General features: G+C 46.6%; 2 protein-coding genes across 3 annotated transcripts in view; one reads left to right on the top strand and one right to left on the bottom strand.

The window, feature by feature from the left end:
• The window catches only part of LOC142187816 (uncharacterized), a 31,993-nt gene extending 20,829 nt beyond the window's left edge, over positions 1–11,164 (bottom strand). Inside the window, exon 1 of one of the 2 annotated variants that reach the window (XM_075261640.1) lies at positions 11,036–11,164. The gene's annotated coding sequence lies outside the window, so the exon portion shown is untranslated. The remainder of the gene's footprint in view (positions 1–11,035) is intronic. The other variant, XM_075261641.1, reaches the window with a different exon arrangement.
• Positions 11,165–11,277: 113 nt separating this feature from the next.
• Positions 11,278–18,202, top strand: THOC6 (THO complex subunit 6; the record flags this gene model as incomplete). The annotated part of the gene is made up of 7 exons (XM_075261639.1): positions 11,278–11,347; positions 14,431–14,546; positions 14,622–14,686; positions 14,767–14,870; positions 14,959–14,999; positions 15,073–15,121; positions 18,131–18,202. Coding segments are annotated over exons 1-7 (465 nt in total), but the record flags the coding sequence as incomplete, so codon positions are not given.
• Positions 18,203–18,215: the final 13 nt, after the last annotated feature.

Below are 18,215 nucleotides of genomic sequence, written 5' to 3'. Positions count from 1 at the left end.
TTATACTGTATATACCCTGTGTCACTTATATACTATATAAGAGTCTGTGCTGTGTAATCATTATCTGGGGACAGCGAGGATTATCTGACAGGACTGCAGGGGGCGATACTTATACTGTATATACCCTGTGTCACTTATATACTATATAAGAGTTTGTGCTGTGTAATCATTATCTGGGGGACACCGAGGATTATCTGACAGGACTGCAGGGGGGCCAATACTTTTGGCTAACACTGTAACCATAACCACCTACTACACGCTGCTCACTTGTCTTACAGAAATGCTTCTCACCTTAATCACTGTTGTTCTCCCAATCCTTGTAAAAACCAGTTTTCCACCCCAACCAGCCTGGTCAGTAACTACCTCCTCATCTCTCCCTCTCTCCTACCCCACCATATAACTTTCCCTGCGCAGCTCCTCACACACCTGCAGGCTTTCCACCCCAGACACATACAACCCCCCGCAGCCTCTCCTACCTACACATGCTGTCCCTCTCCCTGCTCCTCCTTACTTCTGGTGACATATCTCCTAATCCTGGACCCCCCCAGCAAACCCCTACGTTCAACTCATTCCCCACACCTGGCGTTAGCGCGCAAAACCCCCAAAATCTCAAACCAATCTCACTCACACCTACCCCTCCCCCTGTCCTCTCCGATGCACTATGGAATGCCCGCTCCGTATGTAATAAACTAGACTACATCCACGACTAGAGATGAGCGAACAGTAAGATATTAGATAGTCGTTACGAATAGCCACTCACTATTGGAAGGAATATGGAACCCCATTATAGTCTATGGGAGAAAATGCTTCGTTTCAGGGGATCCCACCATTCACCTCAGGAGAGTCACCAAGTCCACAATGACACCCCAGGAAATGATGCCAACACCTCTGCAATGTAACTGGGCCAGCAGGGGGAGCAAGTCTGGGGGCATCAGGTACCTTTATTATGTCGGGATCCAACACCTGTCTCTGACCTCACCTGTCCTCTCCATATATCTCTGACCTCATCCTCACCTGTCCTCTCCATATATCTCTGACCTCATCCTCACCTGTCCCCTCCATATATCTCTGACCTCATCCTCACCTGTCCCCTCCATATATCTCTGACCTCATCCTCACCTGTCCCCTCCATATATCTCTGACCTCATCCTCACCTGTCCTCTCCATATATCTCTGACCTCATCCTCACCTGTCCCCTCCATATATCTCTGACCTCATCCTCACCTGTCCCCTCCATATATCTCTGACCTCATCCTCACCTGTCCCCTCCATATATCTCTGACCTCATCCTCACCTGTCCTCTCCATATATCTCTGACCTCATCCTCACCTGTCCTCTCCATATATCTCTGACCTCATCCTCACCTGTCCCCTCCATATATCTCTGACCTCATCCTCACCTCTCCCCTCCATATATCTCTGACCTCATCCTCACCTGTCCCCTCCATATATCTCTGACCTCATCCTCACCTGTCCCCTCCATATATCTCTGACCTCACCTGTCCTCTCCATATATCTCTGACCTCATCCTCACCTGTCCTCTCCATATATCTCTGACCTCATCCTCACCTGTCCTCTCCATATATCTCTGACCTCATCCTCATCTGTCCTCTCCATATATCTCTGACCTCATCCTCATCTGTCCTCTCCATATATCTCTGACCTCATCCTCACCTGTCCCCTCCATATATCTCTGACCTCATCCTCACCTGTCCCCTCCATATATCTCTGACCTCATCCTCACCTGTCCTCTCCATATATCTCTGACCTCATCCTCACCTGTCCCCTCCATATATCTCTGACCTCATCCTCACCTGTCCTCTCCATATATCTCTGACCTCATCCTCACCTCTCCCCTCCATATATCTCTGACCTCATCCTCACCTGTCCCCTCCATTTATCTCTGACCTCATCCTCACCTCTCCCCTCCATATATCTCTGACCTCATCCTCACCTGTCCCCTCCATATATCTCTGACCTCATCCTCACCTGTCCCCTCCATATATCTCTGACCTCATCCTCACCTGTCCCCTCCATATATCTCTGACCTCATCCTCACCTCTCCCCTCCATATATCTCTGACATCATCCTCACCTGTCCCCTCCATATATCTCTGACCTCATCCTAACCTGTCCTTTCCATATATCTCTGACCTCATCCTCACCTGTCCCCTTCATATATCTCTGACCTCATCCTCACCTGTCCCCTCCATATATCTGTGACCTCACCTGTCCCCTCCATATATCTCTGACCTCATTCACACCTGTCCCCTCCATATATCTCTGACCTCACCTGTCCCCTCCATATATCTCTGACCTCATCTGTCCTCTCCATATATCTCTGACCTCATCCTCACCTGTCCTCTCCATATATCTCTGACCTCATGCTCACCTGTCCCCTCCATATATCTCTGACCTCATCCACACCTGTCCCCTCCATATATCTCTGACCTCATCCTCACCTGTCCCCTCCATATATCTCTGACCTCATCCACACCTGTCCCCTCCATATATCTCTGACCTCATCCTCACCTGTCCCCTCCATATATCTCTGACCTCATCCTCACCTGTCCCCTCCATATATCTCTGACCTCATCCTCACCTGTCCCCTCCATATATCTCTGACCTCATCCTCACCTGTCCCCTCCATATATCTCTGACCTCATCCTCACCTGTCCTCTCCATATATCTCTGACCTCATCCTCACCTGTCCTCTCCATATATCTCTGACCTCATCCTCACCTGTCCCCTCCATATATCTCTGACCTCATCCTCACCTGTCCCCTCCTTATATCTCTGACCTCACCTGTCCCCTCCATATATCTCTGACCTCATCCTCACCTGTCCCCTCCATATATCTCTGACCTCATCCTCACCTGTCCCCTCCATATATCTCTGACCTCACCTGTCCCCTCCATATATCTCTGACCTCATCCTCACCTGTCCTCTCCATATATCTCTGACCTCATCCTCACCTGTCCCCTCCATATATCTCTGACCTCATCCTCACCTGTCCCCTCCATATATCTCTGACCTCATCCTCACCTGTCCTCTCCATATATCTCTGACCTCATCCTCACCTGTCCTCTCCATATATCTCTGACCTCAATCTCACCTGTCCTCTCCATATATCTCTGACCTCATCCTCACCTGTCCTCTCCATATATCTCTGACCTCATCCTCACCTGTCCTCTCCATATATCTCTGACCTCATCCTCACCTGTCCTCTCCATATATCTCTGACCTCATCCTCACCTGTCCCCTCCATATATCTCTGACCTCACCTGTCCCCTCCATATATCTCTGACCTCATCCTCACCTGTCCCCTCCATATATCTCTGACCACATCCTCACCTGTCCCCTCCATATATCTCTGACCTCATCCTCACCTGTCCCCTCCATATATCTCTGACCTCACCCTTACCTGTCCCCTCCATATATCTCTGACCTCACCTGTCCCCTCCATATATCTCTGACCACAACCTGTCCCCCCCCATATATCTCTGACCTCATCCTCACCTGTCCCCTCCATATATCTCTGACCACATCCTCACCTGTCCCCTCCATATATCTCTGACCTCATCCTCACCTGTCCCCTCCATATATCTCTGACCTCATCCACACCTGTCCCCTCCATATATCTCTGACCTCATCCTCACCTGTCCCCTCCATATATCTCTGACCTCATCCACACCTGTCCCCTCCATATATCTCTGACCTCATCCTCACCTGTCCCCTCCATATATCTCTGACCTCATCCTCACCTGTCCCCTCCATATATCTCTGACCTCATCCTCACCTGTCCCCTCCATATATCTCTGACCTCATCCTCACCTGTCCTCTCCATATATCTCTGACCTCATCCTCACCTGTCCTCTCCATATATCTCTGACCTCATCCTCACCTGTCCCCTCCATATATCTCTGACCTCATCCTCACCTGTCCCCTCCTTATATCTCTGACCTCACCTGTCCCCTCCATATATCTCTGACCTCATCCTCACCTGTCCCCTCCATATATCTCTGACCTCATCCTCACCTGTCCCCTCCATATATCTCTGACCTCACCTGTCCCCTCCATATATCTCTGACCTCATCCTCACCTGTCCTCTCCATATATCTCTGACCTCATCCTCACCTGTCCCCTCCATATATCTCTGACCTCATCCTCACCTGTCCCCTCCATATATCTCTGACCTCATCCTCACCTGTCCTCTCCATATATCTCTGACCTCATCCTCACCTGTCCTCTCCATATATCTCTGACCTCAATCTCACCTGTCCTCTCCATATATCTCTGACCTCATCCTCACCTGTCCTCTCCATATATCTCTGACCTCATCCTCACCTGTCCTCTCCATATATCTCTGACCTCATCCTCACCTGTCCTCTCCATATATCTCTGACCTCATCCTCACCTGTCCCCTCCATATATCTCTGACCTCACCTGTCCCCTCCATATATCTCTGACCTCATCCTCACCTGTCCCCTCCATATATCTCTGACCACATCCTCACCTGTCCCCTCCATATATCTCTGACCTCATCCTCACCTGTCCCCTCCATATATCTCTGACCACAACCTGTCCCCCCCCATATATCTCTGACCTCATCCTCACCTGTCCCCTCCATATATCTCTGACCACATCCTCACCTGTCCCCTCCATATATCTCTGACCTCATCCTCATCTGTCCCCTCCATATATCTCTGACCTCATCCTCACCTGTCCCCTCCATATATCTCTGACCTCCTCACCTGTCCCCTCCATATATCTCTGACCACATCCTCACCTGTCCCCTCCATATATCTCTGACCTCATCCTCACCTGTCCCCTCCATATATCTCTGACCACATCCTCACCTGTCCCCTCCATATATCTCTGACCTCATCCTCATCTGTCCCCTGCATACATCTCTGACCTCATCCTTACCTGTCCCCTCCATATATCTCTGACCTCATCCTCACCTGTCCCCTCCATATATCTCTGACCTCCTCACCTGTCCCCTCCATATATTTCTGACCTCATCCTCACCTGTCCCCTCCATATATATATGACCTCATCTCCCGCTACCTGCCCACACTTAACCTCAGCTCCTCCAATGACCTCCTACTCCGCTCTTCTCTCATCCGCTCCTCACACAACCGTCTCCAAGACTTCTCTCGTGCATCCCCCACACTCTGGAACTCCTTACCACGACACATAAGACTGATCCCCACAATCACAAGAAGGCCCTGAAGACTCCCCTATTCAGGAAGGCCTACACCCCCCAATAACACTATCACCACACCCCCATCTGTACAGTCTCCCCCTCTCCTTCTGTCTCTACCCCCTTCCCTCATAGATTGTAAGCCCTCGCGGGCAGGGCCCTCTACCCCACTGTGCCAGTCATTGTTAGTATTATATCTACCTGTATATTCTGTGTATTGTATGTAACCCCCAAATGTAAAGCACCATGGGATTATATATATATAATAATGTACAGCACCATGGGATTAATATAATGTACAGAGCACCATGGGATTAATATAATAATGTACAGAGCACCATGGGATTAATATAATAATGTACAGAGCACCATGGGAGTAATATAATAATGTACAGAGCACCATGGGACTAATATAATAATGTACAGAGCACCATGGGAGTAATATAATAATGTACAGAGCACCATGGGATTAATATAATAATGTACAGAGCACCATGGGATTAATATAATAATGTACAGAGCACCATGGGATTAATATAATAATGTACAGAGCACCATGGGATTAATATAATAATGTACAGAGCACCATGGGACTAATATAATAATGTACAGAGCACCATGGGATTAATATAATAATGTACAGAGCACCATGGGATTAATATAATAATATACAGAGCATCATGGGATTAATATAATAATGTTCAGAGCACCATGGGATTAATATAATAATGTACAGAGCACCATGGGATTAATATAATAATGTTCAGAGCACCATGGGATTAATATAATAATGTACAGCACCATGGGAATAATATAATAATGTACAGAGCACCATGGGATTAATATAATAATGTACAGCACCATGGGATTAATATAATAATGTACAGAGCACCATGGGATTAATATAATAATGTTCAGAGCACCATGGGATTAATATAATAATGTACAGCACCATGGGAATAATATAATAATGTACGGAGCACCATGGGACTAATATAATAATGTACAGCACCATGGGATTAATATAATAATGTACAGAGCACAATGGGATTAATATAATAATGTACAGAGCACCATGGGACTAATATAATAATGTACAGCACCATGGGATTAATATAATAATGTACAGAGCACCATGGGATTAATATAATACTGTACAGAGCACCATGGGATTAATATAATAATGTACAGAGCACCATGGGATTAATATAATACTGTACAGAGCACCATGGGATTAATATAATAATGTACAGCACCATGGGATTAATATAATAATGTACAGAGCACCATGGGATTAATATAATAATGTACAGCACCATGGGAATATAATAATGTACAGAGCACCATGGGATTAATATAATAATGTACAGCACCATGGGATTAATATAATAATGTACAGCACCATGGGATTAATATAATAATGTACAGAGCACCATGGGATTAATATAATAATGTTCAGAGCACCATGGGATTAATATAATAATGTACAGAGCACCATGGGATTAATATAATAATGTACAGAGCACCATGGGATTAATATAATAATGTACAGAGCACCATGGGACTAATATAATAATGTACAGCACCATGGGACTAATATAATAATGTACAGAGCACCATGGGACTAATATAATAATGTACAGCACCATGGGACTAATATAATAATGTACAGAGCACCATGGGACTAATATAATAATGTACAGCACCATGGAATTAATATAATAATGTACAGCACCATGGGATTAATATAATAATGTACAGAGCACCATGGGACTAATATAATAATGTACAGCACCATGGGATTAATATAATAATGTACAGAGCACCATGGGATTAATATAATAATGTACAGAGCACCATGGGATTAATATAATAATGTACAGAGCACCATGGGATTAATATAATAATGTACAGAGCACCATGGGATTAATATAATAATGTACAGAGCACCATGGGACTAATATAATACTGTACAGAGCACCATGGGATTAATATAATACTGTACAGAGCACCATGGGATTAATATAATAATGTACAGAGCACCATGGGATTAATATAATAATGTACAGCACCATGGGATTAATATAATAATGTACAGAGCACCATGGGATTAATATAATAATGTACAGAGCACCATGGGATTAATATAATAATGTACAGAGCACCATGGGATTAATATAATAATGTACAGCACCATGGGATTAATATAATAATGTACAGAGCACCATGGGACTAATATAATAATGTACAGCACCATGGGATTAATATAATAATGTACAGAGCACCATGGGACTAATATAATAATGTACAGCACCATGGGATTAATATAATAATGTACAGCACCATGGGATTAATATAATAATGTACAGCACCATGGGATTAATATAATAATGTACAGAGCACCATGGGACTAATATAATAATGTACAGCACCATGGGATTAATATAATAATGTACAGAGCACCATGGGATTAATATAATAATGTATAGAGTACCATGGGATTAATATAATAATGTACAGAGCACCATGGGATTAATATAATAATGTACAGCACCATGGGATTAATATAATAATGTACAGAGCACCATGGGATTAATATAATAATGTACAGAGCACCATGGGATTAATATAATAATGTACAGCGCACCATGGGATTAATATAATAATGTACAGCACCATGGGATTAATATAATAATGTACAGAGCACCATGGGATTAATATAATAATGTACAGAGCACCATGGGAGTAATATAATAATGTACAGAGCACCATGGGATTAATATAATAATGTACAGAGCACCATGGGATTAATATAATCATGTACAGAGCACCATGGGATTAATATAATAATGTACAGCACCATGGGATTAATATAATCATGTACAGAGCACCATGGGATTAATATAATAATGTACAGAGCACCATGGGATTAATATAATAATGTACAGAGCACCATGGGATTAATATAATCATGTACAGAGCACCATGGGATTAATATAATAATGTACAGAGCACCATGGGATTTATATAATAATGTACAGAGCACCATGGGATTTATATAATAATGTACAGAGCACCATGGGAGTAATATAATAATGTACAGAGCACCATGGGATTAATATAATAATGTACAGAGCACCATGGGATTAATATAATAATGTACAGAGCACCATGGGATTAATATAATAATGTACAGAGCACCATGGGATTAATATAATAATGTACAGCACCATGGGAGTAATATAATAATGTACAGAGCACCATGGGACTAATATAATAATGTACAGAGCACCATGGGACTAATATAATAATGTACAGAGCACCATGGGACTAATATAATAATGTACATCACCATGGGATTAATATAATAATGTACAGAGCACCATGGGATTAATATAATCATGTACAGAGCACCATGGGATTAATATAATAATGTACAGAGCACCATGGGATTAATATAATAATGTACAGCACCATGGGATTTATATAATAATGTACAGAGCACTAATGGATTAATATAATGTACAGAGCACCATGGGATTAATATAATAATGTACAGAGCACCATGGGATTAATATAATAATGTACAGAGCATCATGGGATTAATATAATAATGTACAGCAGTATGGGATTAATATAATAATGTACAGCAGTATGGGACTAATATTATAATGTACAGCAGTATGGGACTAATATAATAATGTACAGCAGTATGGGATTAATATAATAATGTACAGCACCATGGGACTAATATAATAATGTACAGCAGTATGGGACTAATATTATAATGTACAGCAGTATGGGACTAATATAATAATGTACAGCAGTATGGGACTAATATAATAATGTACAGCACCATGGGACTAATATAATAATGTACAGCACCATGGGACTAATATAATAATGTACAGAGCACCATGGGATTAATATAATAATGTACAGAGCACCATGGGATTAATATAATAATGTACAGAGCACCATGGGATTAATATAATAATGTACAGAGCACCATGGGAGTAATATAATAATGTACAGAGCCCCATGGGATTAATATAATAATGTACAGAGCACCATGGGATTAATATAATAATGTACAGAGCACCATGGGATTAATATAATAATGTACAGCAGTATGGGATTAATATAATAATGTACAGCAGTATGGGATTAATATAATAATGTACAGAGCACCATGGGACTAATATAATAATGTACAGCAGTATGGGACTAATATTATAATGTACAGCAGTATGGGACTAATATTATAATGTACAGCAGTATGGGATTAATATAATAATGTACAGAGCACCATGGGATTAATATAATAATGTACAGCAGTATGGGATTAATATAATAATGTACAGCACCATGGGACTAATATAATAATGTACAGCACCATGGGACTAATATAATAATGTACAGAGCACCATGGGATTAATATAATAATGTACAGAGCACCATGGGATTAATATAATAATGTACAGAGCACCATGGGATTAATATAATAATGTACAGAGCACCATGGGATTAATATAATAATGTACAGAGCACCATGGGAGTAATATAATAATGTACAGAGCACCATGGGATTAATATAATAATGTACAGAGCACCATGGGATTAATATAATAATGTACAGAGCATCATGGGATTAATATAATAATGTACAGCAGTATGGGATTAATATAATAATGTACAGCAGTATGGGACTAATATTATAATGTACAGCAGTATGGGACTAATATAATAATGTACAGCAGTATGGGATTAATATAATAATGTACAGCACCATGGGACTAATATAATAATGTACAGCAGTATGGGACTAATATTATAATGTACAGCAGTATGGGACTAATATAATAATGTACAGCAGTATGGGACTAATATAATAATGTACAGCACCATGGGACTAATATAATAATGTACAGAGCACCATGGGATTAATATAATAATGTACAGAGCACCATGGGATTAATATAATAATGTACAGAGCACCATGGGATTAATATAATAATGTACAGAGCACCATGGGAGTAATATAATAATGTACAGAGCACCATGGGATTAATATAATAATGTACAGCAGTATGGGATTAATATAATAATGTACAGCAGTATGGGACTAATATTATAATGTACAGCAGTATGGGATTAATATAATAATGTACAGAGCACCATGGGATTAATATAATAATGTACAGCAGTATGGGATTAATATAATAATGTACAGCACCATGGGACTAATATAATAATGTACAGCACCATGGGACTAATATAATAATGTACAGAGCACCATGGGATTAATATAATAATGTACAGAGCACCATGGGATTAATATAATAATGTACAGAGCACCATGGGATTAATATAATAATGTACAGAGCACCATGGGATTAATATAATAATGTACAGCAGTATGGGATTAATATAATAATGTACAGAGCACCATGGGATTAATATAATAATGTACAGAGCACCATGGGATTAATATAATAATGTACAGAGCACCATGGGATTAATATAATAATGTACAGCAGTATGGGATTAATATAATAATGTACAGAGCACCATGGGACTAATATAATAATGTACAGCACCATGGGATTAATATAATAATGTACAGCAGTATGGGATTAATATAATAATGTACAGAGCACCATGGGACTAATATAATAATGTACAGCAGTATGGGACTAATATAATAATGTACAGCAGTATGGGACTAATGGTGCTATATAAATAAATAACAATCACTATCTATATACTGTCCAACCTCCTCCATGTATTACCTCAGCACTATCTATATACTGTACAGTCTATGACATCACATTACCGGCGGGCGTTCGCTGACGTCACTCCCTGCCGGTCTCCCTCGGTGTTCGGTTCCGGTCTCCGGGCCTGCTCCGCGGAATCTTCGCTGCGACACTCAGGACGGCGCGTGCACTACGTTACGTGGGTTCCGTGCGCTTCACGTGACTGGACGTAGAGCACGCTGGGGGCGGGACCGGTTATGGAGCTCTTATTGGATGGAGTCATTTGTGTCACCCTCACTACATCTCCCGGCTTGCACAGCGGCCAGTGACGTCATCAGTGTGAGGCGGTAATATTCTTGTGTTCTAGAGATGATGAACCCGGCGGAGGTGAGGAGACTTGTGATGTCATCACTCTAAGTATATATGTAGTAGAATAGGACTAATATATATGGGGGGGGGGGCTGTGTCATGTGAGGTGCCCCCCCCCCCCAGGATAATGTCCCCCAGACTGTGCCCCCCCCCCCCCCCCCCAGGATAATGTCTCCCCCTCCCCCACAGGATAATGTCCCCCACCCCCTCCCCCACAGGATAATGTCCCCCAGACTGTGCCCCCCCCCCCCCAGGATAATGTCTCCCCCTCCCCCACAGGATAATGTCCCCCTGACTGTGCCCCCCCCCCCCCAGGATAATGTCTCCCCCTCCCCCACAGGATAATGTCCCCCACCCCCTCCCCCACAGGATAATGTCCCCCAGACTGTGCCCCCCCCCCCCCAGGATAATGTCTCCCCCTCCCCCACAGGATAATGTCCCCCAGACTGTGCCCCCCCCCCCCCAGGATAATGTCTCCCCCTCCCCCACAGGATAATGTCCCCCTGACTGTGCCCCCCCCCCCCCCAGGATAATGTCTCCCCCTCCCCCACAGGATAATGTCCCCCACCCCCTCCCCCACAGGATAATGTCCCCCAGACTGTGCCCCCCCCCCCCCAGGATAATGTCTCCCCCTCCCCCACAGGATAATGTCCCCCTGACTGTGCCCCCCCCCAGGATAATGTCTCCCCCCCCCCCCCCAGGATAATGTCCCCCAGACTGTGCCCCCCCCCCCCAGGATAATGTCTCCCCCTCCCCCACAGGATAATGTCCCCCTGACTGTGCCCCCCCCCCCCAGGATAATGTCTCCCCCTCCCCCACAGGATAATGTCCCCCTGACTGTGCCCCCCCCCCCCCCCAGGATAATGTCTCCCCCTCCCCCACAGGATAATGTCCCCCAGACTGTGCCCCCCCCCCCCCCAGGATAATGTCTCCCCCTCCCCCACAGGATAATGTCCCCCTGACTGTGCCCCCCTCCACACAGACCTGTAGCACTGACATCCCACCTGATGACTGGTCCTGACACACCTGCGCCCCCTAGATCGGCCGGGCACTGGGGTAGATGCCGCCATCATCCACCTTCTTCATAGATCTCTCTCACCTGGAGAATCCCGGGAACACTGTGAGAATAATGTCCTGTGATATCTCCGGAGCTTTCACCACCATCAGCCAGGACTACTGAGGGAGAAGCTGGACCTTGGTGGAGGGACCATCACCTGTCCTACTGGATCCTAGACTAGCTGACACCCCGCCCTCAGTATGTGAGAGCCCGGGACTGTGTGTCTGACACTGATCTGTAGTACGGGGGCACCACAAGCTCCAGCTCTCGCCCCTGCTCACACTGTACACGGCTGACTTTAGGTACAACTCCTCCAGCTGTTACTTACAGAAGTCCTCCGATGTCTGTAATAGGCGGCCTCACCACAGACGGGGGCGACAGCGAGTACAGAGACTTATACCGGGACTGTGTGGACTGGTATCAGCAGGACCAGCTCAGGATTAATGCTGGGAAGACCAAGGAGATGGTGGAGGACTTTAGTAAGCGGAGGAGCGCCCCGAATCTGGTGGAGATCCAGGGGACGGCAGTGAGATAGTCAGGACCTATAAGTACCGGGGTGCGCTCCCCAATAATAAGCTGGACCGGGCCGATCACCTGGAGGCGCTGCACAGAAAGGGGCACAGCAGACTCTACCGGCTGAGGGCTGGGGGTCCAGGGGCCACTTCTTAGGGCCTGTGGGGTCCGGGGGCCACTTCTTAGGGCCTGTGGGGTCCGGGGGCCACTTCTTAGGGCCTGTGGGGTCCGGGGGCCACTTCTTAGGGCCTGTGGGGTCCGGGGGCCACTTCTTAGGGCCTGTGGGGTCCGGGGGCCACTTCTTAGGGCCTGTGGGGTCCGGGGGCCACTTCTTAGGGCCTGTGGGGTCCGGGGGCCACTTCTTAGGGCCTGTGGGGTCCGGGGGCCACTTCTTAGGGCCTGTGGGGTCCGGGGGCCACTTCTTAGGGCCTTTTCCATCTTCTCCGGAGTGGCCTGCGGGGGGCGCTGTATACCAGCCAGGGACAGGAATAGACTTGTCAGGCTGGCTAGAAGGGCCGGCTCTCTCCTCGGGGCCCCTGGGCCCAGTACAGGTGGGGGGTGACAGAAGGACACTGTCCGTGGTGACCTCCATGCTGGAGAACATCTCCCACCCCATGTATAAGACGTGATAGCACCGGGCAGTCCTGTCAGTGACCGACTGCTGCCCCCCAAGTGTGAGAAGGAGCTATGGGAGACCCCCCCGCGGTCAGGCTGTATAATCTACACCAGGCCGAGCGCAGACACTCCGCACACAGGACTACATGCTCCTGAAGTTGTCATCTCCTCCTACTATCTGCTCCGCCTGTCACTGCGATGTCTCTTTCTATTAGTATTGGATTCTCTGCTGCAGTAACACCGACTATCCCCGGGGAGGGGGGGGGGGGGGGAGACTATTAAAGGGAACCATCATTTAAACTCAATTTTTTGTCAATCACACATAGGACTAGCCTTAAGAAAGACTCTGACTCCTACCTTTAGATGTCTTCTCCGCGCCGCTGTTCCATAGAAATCCCTGTTTTCAACGGTATGCAAATGAATCCTCTCGCAGCACTGGGGGCGTCCCCAATGCTGCGAGAGAACTCTCCAGCGCCGCTTCCATCTTCTTCAGGAATGGGGGGTCTTGACGCGTCTTCTTCCGGGGGTTGGAATCAAACTTGTAGGCCTCAAGCCTAAGAGAAAGCCGACTGCACATGCCCGCGGCCACAAGAAAAATGGCCGCCTACACAGTATTGTAATGGATTATCTCATAATGTCCCCCTGGCTGTGCCCCCCCCCCCCCAGGATAATGTCTCCCTGACTGTGCCCCCCCCACAGGATAATGTCCCCCTGACTGTCCCCAGCCCCCCGCCACACACAGGATAATGTCCCCCTGACTGTGCCCCCCCAGGTTAATGTCCCCCTGACTGTGAGACTGTGGAGAAGTGTCTGGGGGGCATTGCAGATTGGGGGCATTTGTGGGGTGGCTCTTGTCGGGGGGCTCTTGTTTGGGCTACTTGTGGGTCGGCTCTCACCCGCCCTCTCTCCTCCTCAGGTCGATGTCTCCCGCTCGCTGCAGCGCCTCCACATGACCATCTTCTGTCAGCGTTTCTCTCCCTGTGGGAAGTTTCTGGCTGTTGGTAATAACCTGGGTCAGATTGGGGTGTTCAGGTGAGGAGGGGGGGCAGATACCCCGGGGGCCCCCTGTGAGGACTTTGGGATATTTATTCTCTGCATCTTTTACAGCCTCTCGGCCGCCCTCAGCTCTGAGGCCAAAGAGCAGAGCAAGGAGCCCACCGCCATCTTCCAAGGTGTGTGAGCGCTGTGTGGGGCAGGGGTACATTGGGGGTGTCACTATATGTGGGGGGTAATGACAACGGTGTCTGTGCAGCACATGCAGGTCCTGTGTACAGTATGGCGGCCACAGAGCGTCACCTGATCAGTGCGGGGGGAAATGAGGTGAAGGGCTGGCTGTGGACTGACGTCTGTAAAAAGGTAAGACCCCCACCCCCATGGGGTATATTGATGTGGGGCCCCTCTCTTCTATGTCTGGTAAATTGTTGTTGCGCCCCTTCTATTTCAGGGCTGTGCAGAGGCATGGAGTCGTGTGGCCCCCTCCTCCAGGTGAGACCCCCTATCTTGTACTGGTTACTGGTGCCCCTAACTCAGACACTGACCCCCGACCTTCTGTGTACAGGAGCAGCCTGGAGACCTCCGAGATCAACAGCCTCGTCCTCAACCCGAAGGTGAGACCCTAAAAGCACCGGATAGGATGTATCTGCAGCTGAGCCAGTGATCCTGGGGGGTATAACCCCTCCCCCCTGTGTATATACCCCCCCTGTCTTCTGTATACACTCACTGGCCACTTTATTAGGTACACCATGCTAGTAACGGGTTGGACCCCCTTTTGCCTTCAGAACTGCCTCCATTCTTCGTGGCATAGATACAACAAGGTGCTGGAAGCATTCCTCAGAGATTTTGCTCCATATTGACATGATGGCATCACACAGTTGCAGTCGCAGATTTGTCGGCTGCACATCCATGATGCGAATCTCCCGTTCCACCACATCCCAAAGATGCTCCTCTATTGGATTGAGATCTGGTGACTGTGGAGGCCATTGGAGTACAGTGAACTCATTGTCATGTTCAAGAAACCAGTCTGAGATGATTCCAGCTTTATGACATGGCATTGCATTATCCTGCTGAAAGTAGCCATCAGATGTTGGGTACATTGTGCTCATAAAGGGATGGACATGGTCAGCAACAATACTCAGGTAGGCTTTGGCGTTGCAACGATGCTCAATTGGTACCAAGGGGCCCAAAGAGTGCCAAGAAAATATTCCCCACACCATGACACCACCACCACCAGCCTGAACCGTTACCGATACAAGGCAGGATGGATCCATGCTTTCATGTTGTTGACGCCAAATTCTGACCCTACCATCCGAATGTCGCAGCAGAAATCGAGACTCATCAGACCAGGCAACGTTTTTCCAATCTTCAATTGTCCAATTTCGATGAGCTTGTGCAAATTGTAGCCTCAGTTTCCTGTTCTTAGCTGAAAGGAGTGGCCCCCGGTGTGGTCTTCTGCTGCTGTAGCCCATCTGTAGCCTCAAAGTTGGACGTACTGTGCGGCGTTCAGAGATGCTCTTCTGGCTACCTTGGTGTAACGGGTGGCTATTTGAGTCACTGTTGCCTTTCTATCAGCTCGAACCAGTCTGGCCGTTCTCCTCTGACCTCTGGCATCAACAACGCATTTCCGCCCCCCACAGAACTGCCGCTCACTGGATGTTTTTTCTTTTTCGGACCATTCTCTGTAAACCCTAGAGATGGTTGTGCGTGAAAATCCCAGTAGATCAGCAGTTTCTGAAATCCTCAGACCAGCCCTTCTGGCACCAACAACCATGCCACGTTCAAAGGCACTCAAATCACCTTTCTTCCCCCCCATACTGATGCTCGGTTTGAACTGCAGGAGATTGTCTTGACCATGTCTACATGCCGAAATGCACTGAGTTGCCGCCATGTGATTGGCTGATTAGAAATTAAGTGTTAACGAACAGTTGGACAGGTGTACCTAATAAAGTGGCCGGTGAGTGTATATATAATCACACACCCCCCCTCCCCTCCCCCGTCCTCTGGGTATATATACCCCTACCCCTCCTACTCCTCTGTCTACACTGTGTTCCACATTATTATGCAGACGTCTGTTGGAGTGATAAGGTAGGAATGTTTGTGTGTCAGGGCTCGTTATATCACTGAAAGCCATTGCAGACGCCTGTGCTAATTAGTTTGGCAGGTGTGTCCAATTAAAGGCAAGACTTAAGAAGGCTGTCCCACATTATTAAGCAGCCTACATTTTCAGCAAAAATGGGAAAGAAGAAGAAGAAGGAGGTGTCGTCTGCTGAGAAGCAACAAGTTGTGGAGTGTTTAGGTCAAGGAATGACTACAATCCACATGGCCAAGACACTTCATCGTGATCATCGCACAATCAGGAAGTATGTAGCTGATTCACAGCACACGCATGTGCGTGCTCAGGAAGGAAGATTGAGGACTCTTTCCAACAGACAATTACGTCAGGTTATAAGAGCAGCTGCAGAAAGGCCTGGTCATAGCAGCAGACAGGTTTGTGAAGCTGCTGGCGCCTCCAACATCCCCCGAACCACAAGATGCCGGGTCCTTCAGAGGTTTGCAGCTGTGTGTAAGCCGTCCTGTCCACCTCCTCTATCCACTGCACACAAGCAGAAACCGCTCCAGTGCGCCAAACAATACACGAAGACTGACTGCAAAACCGATGAGCGCCGTGCAACACTCGATGGTCCAGATGGATGGAGTGGAGGATGGCTGCTTGATGGTCACCCCATGCAAATACGGCGACAGCGCCAACAAGGAGGAGGTGGAGTAATGTTCTGGACTGGAATCATGGGGAGAGAGATTATCGGCCCCTTTAGGATCCCTGAAGGGGTAAAGAGGAACCCCATAATGTATGTGGAGTTTCTCAAACAGAACTCCCTGCCATGGTCCAAGAAGAAGAACCGCGCAATCCGCAGCAAGATCATATTCATGCAGGATAATGCACCAATGTCTCAGGCTGCAAATAACACGTCTGCATCTCTGACTGCTATGGGCATAACAGGGGACAAAGTTATGGTGTGGCCCCCCAGGCTCCCCTGACCCCAACCCCAATGAGAACCTCTGGAGCATCATCAGAAGGAGTGTCTATGATGGCGGGTCACATCTAAGCAACAGCTCTGGGAGGGGAGTCAGTCCTCATGCAAAACAATTGGAGCAGAAACCATCCAAAACCGGACAAATACAACGGACAAGAGAGCTCAGAACAAGGCTCCGATGTGCAAATGTGACCTCACCTAGAAGAAAGGCTGGACGTGGAGACTGTGATGTCTGTAATAACCTGCTGATGCCGAGAGTCTCACTAATCACCAGAGGGTTGTGTGTTATACAAATATACAGGTTGTAATCTCTGCGGTGCGTAATAATCTGGAACGTGCAGTCTGTGTGTATTACATCTCCTGTGATCACAGGGAGTGTGTGCAAAAACCTTTCAATTGTTCTCTAATAGCGACTGGAAAATACAAAGACTGCAAATCATAGATGTCATTTCTGAAAATAGGAGAAATATTATCTGCATAATTTGGAATACAGTGTATATACCCCCCCCCCTTCCATATATATACACTCCACTTCCCACCCCCCCATTTTCCCCATTGTCATCACCTGTCTTTCTTCCCTCTGTGTAGGATAACTCTCTTCTGCTCGCCGGGGGTAGTTGTCACATCCATGCCATGGACCTGGAGTCGGGAACATTCACAGTAAGTGATGTCA

Source organism: Leptodactylus fuscus, unplaced genomic scaffold, assembly GCF_031893055.1.
Source record: "Leptodactylus fuscus isolate aLepFus1 unplaced genomic scaffold, aLepFus1.hap2 HAP2_SCAFFOLD_244, whole genome shotgun sequence".
NCBI lineage: Eukaryota > Metazoa > Chordata > Amphibia > Anura > Leptodactylidae > Leptodactylus > Leptodactylus fuscus.
The sequence above is the reverse complement of the archived record's forward strand: the minus strand, read 5'-3'. Positions and strand labels throughout refer to the sequence as shown.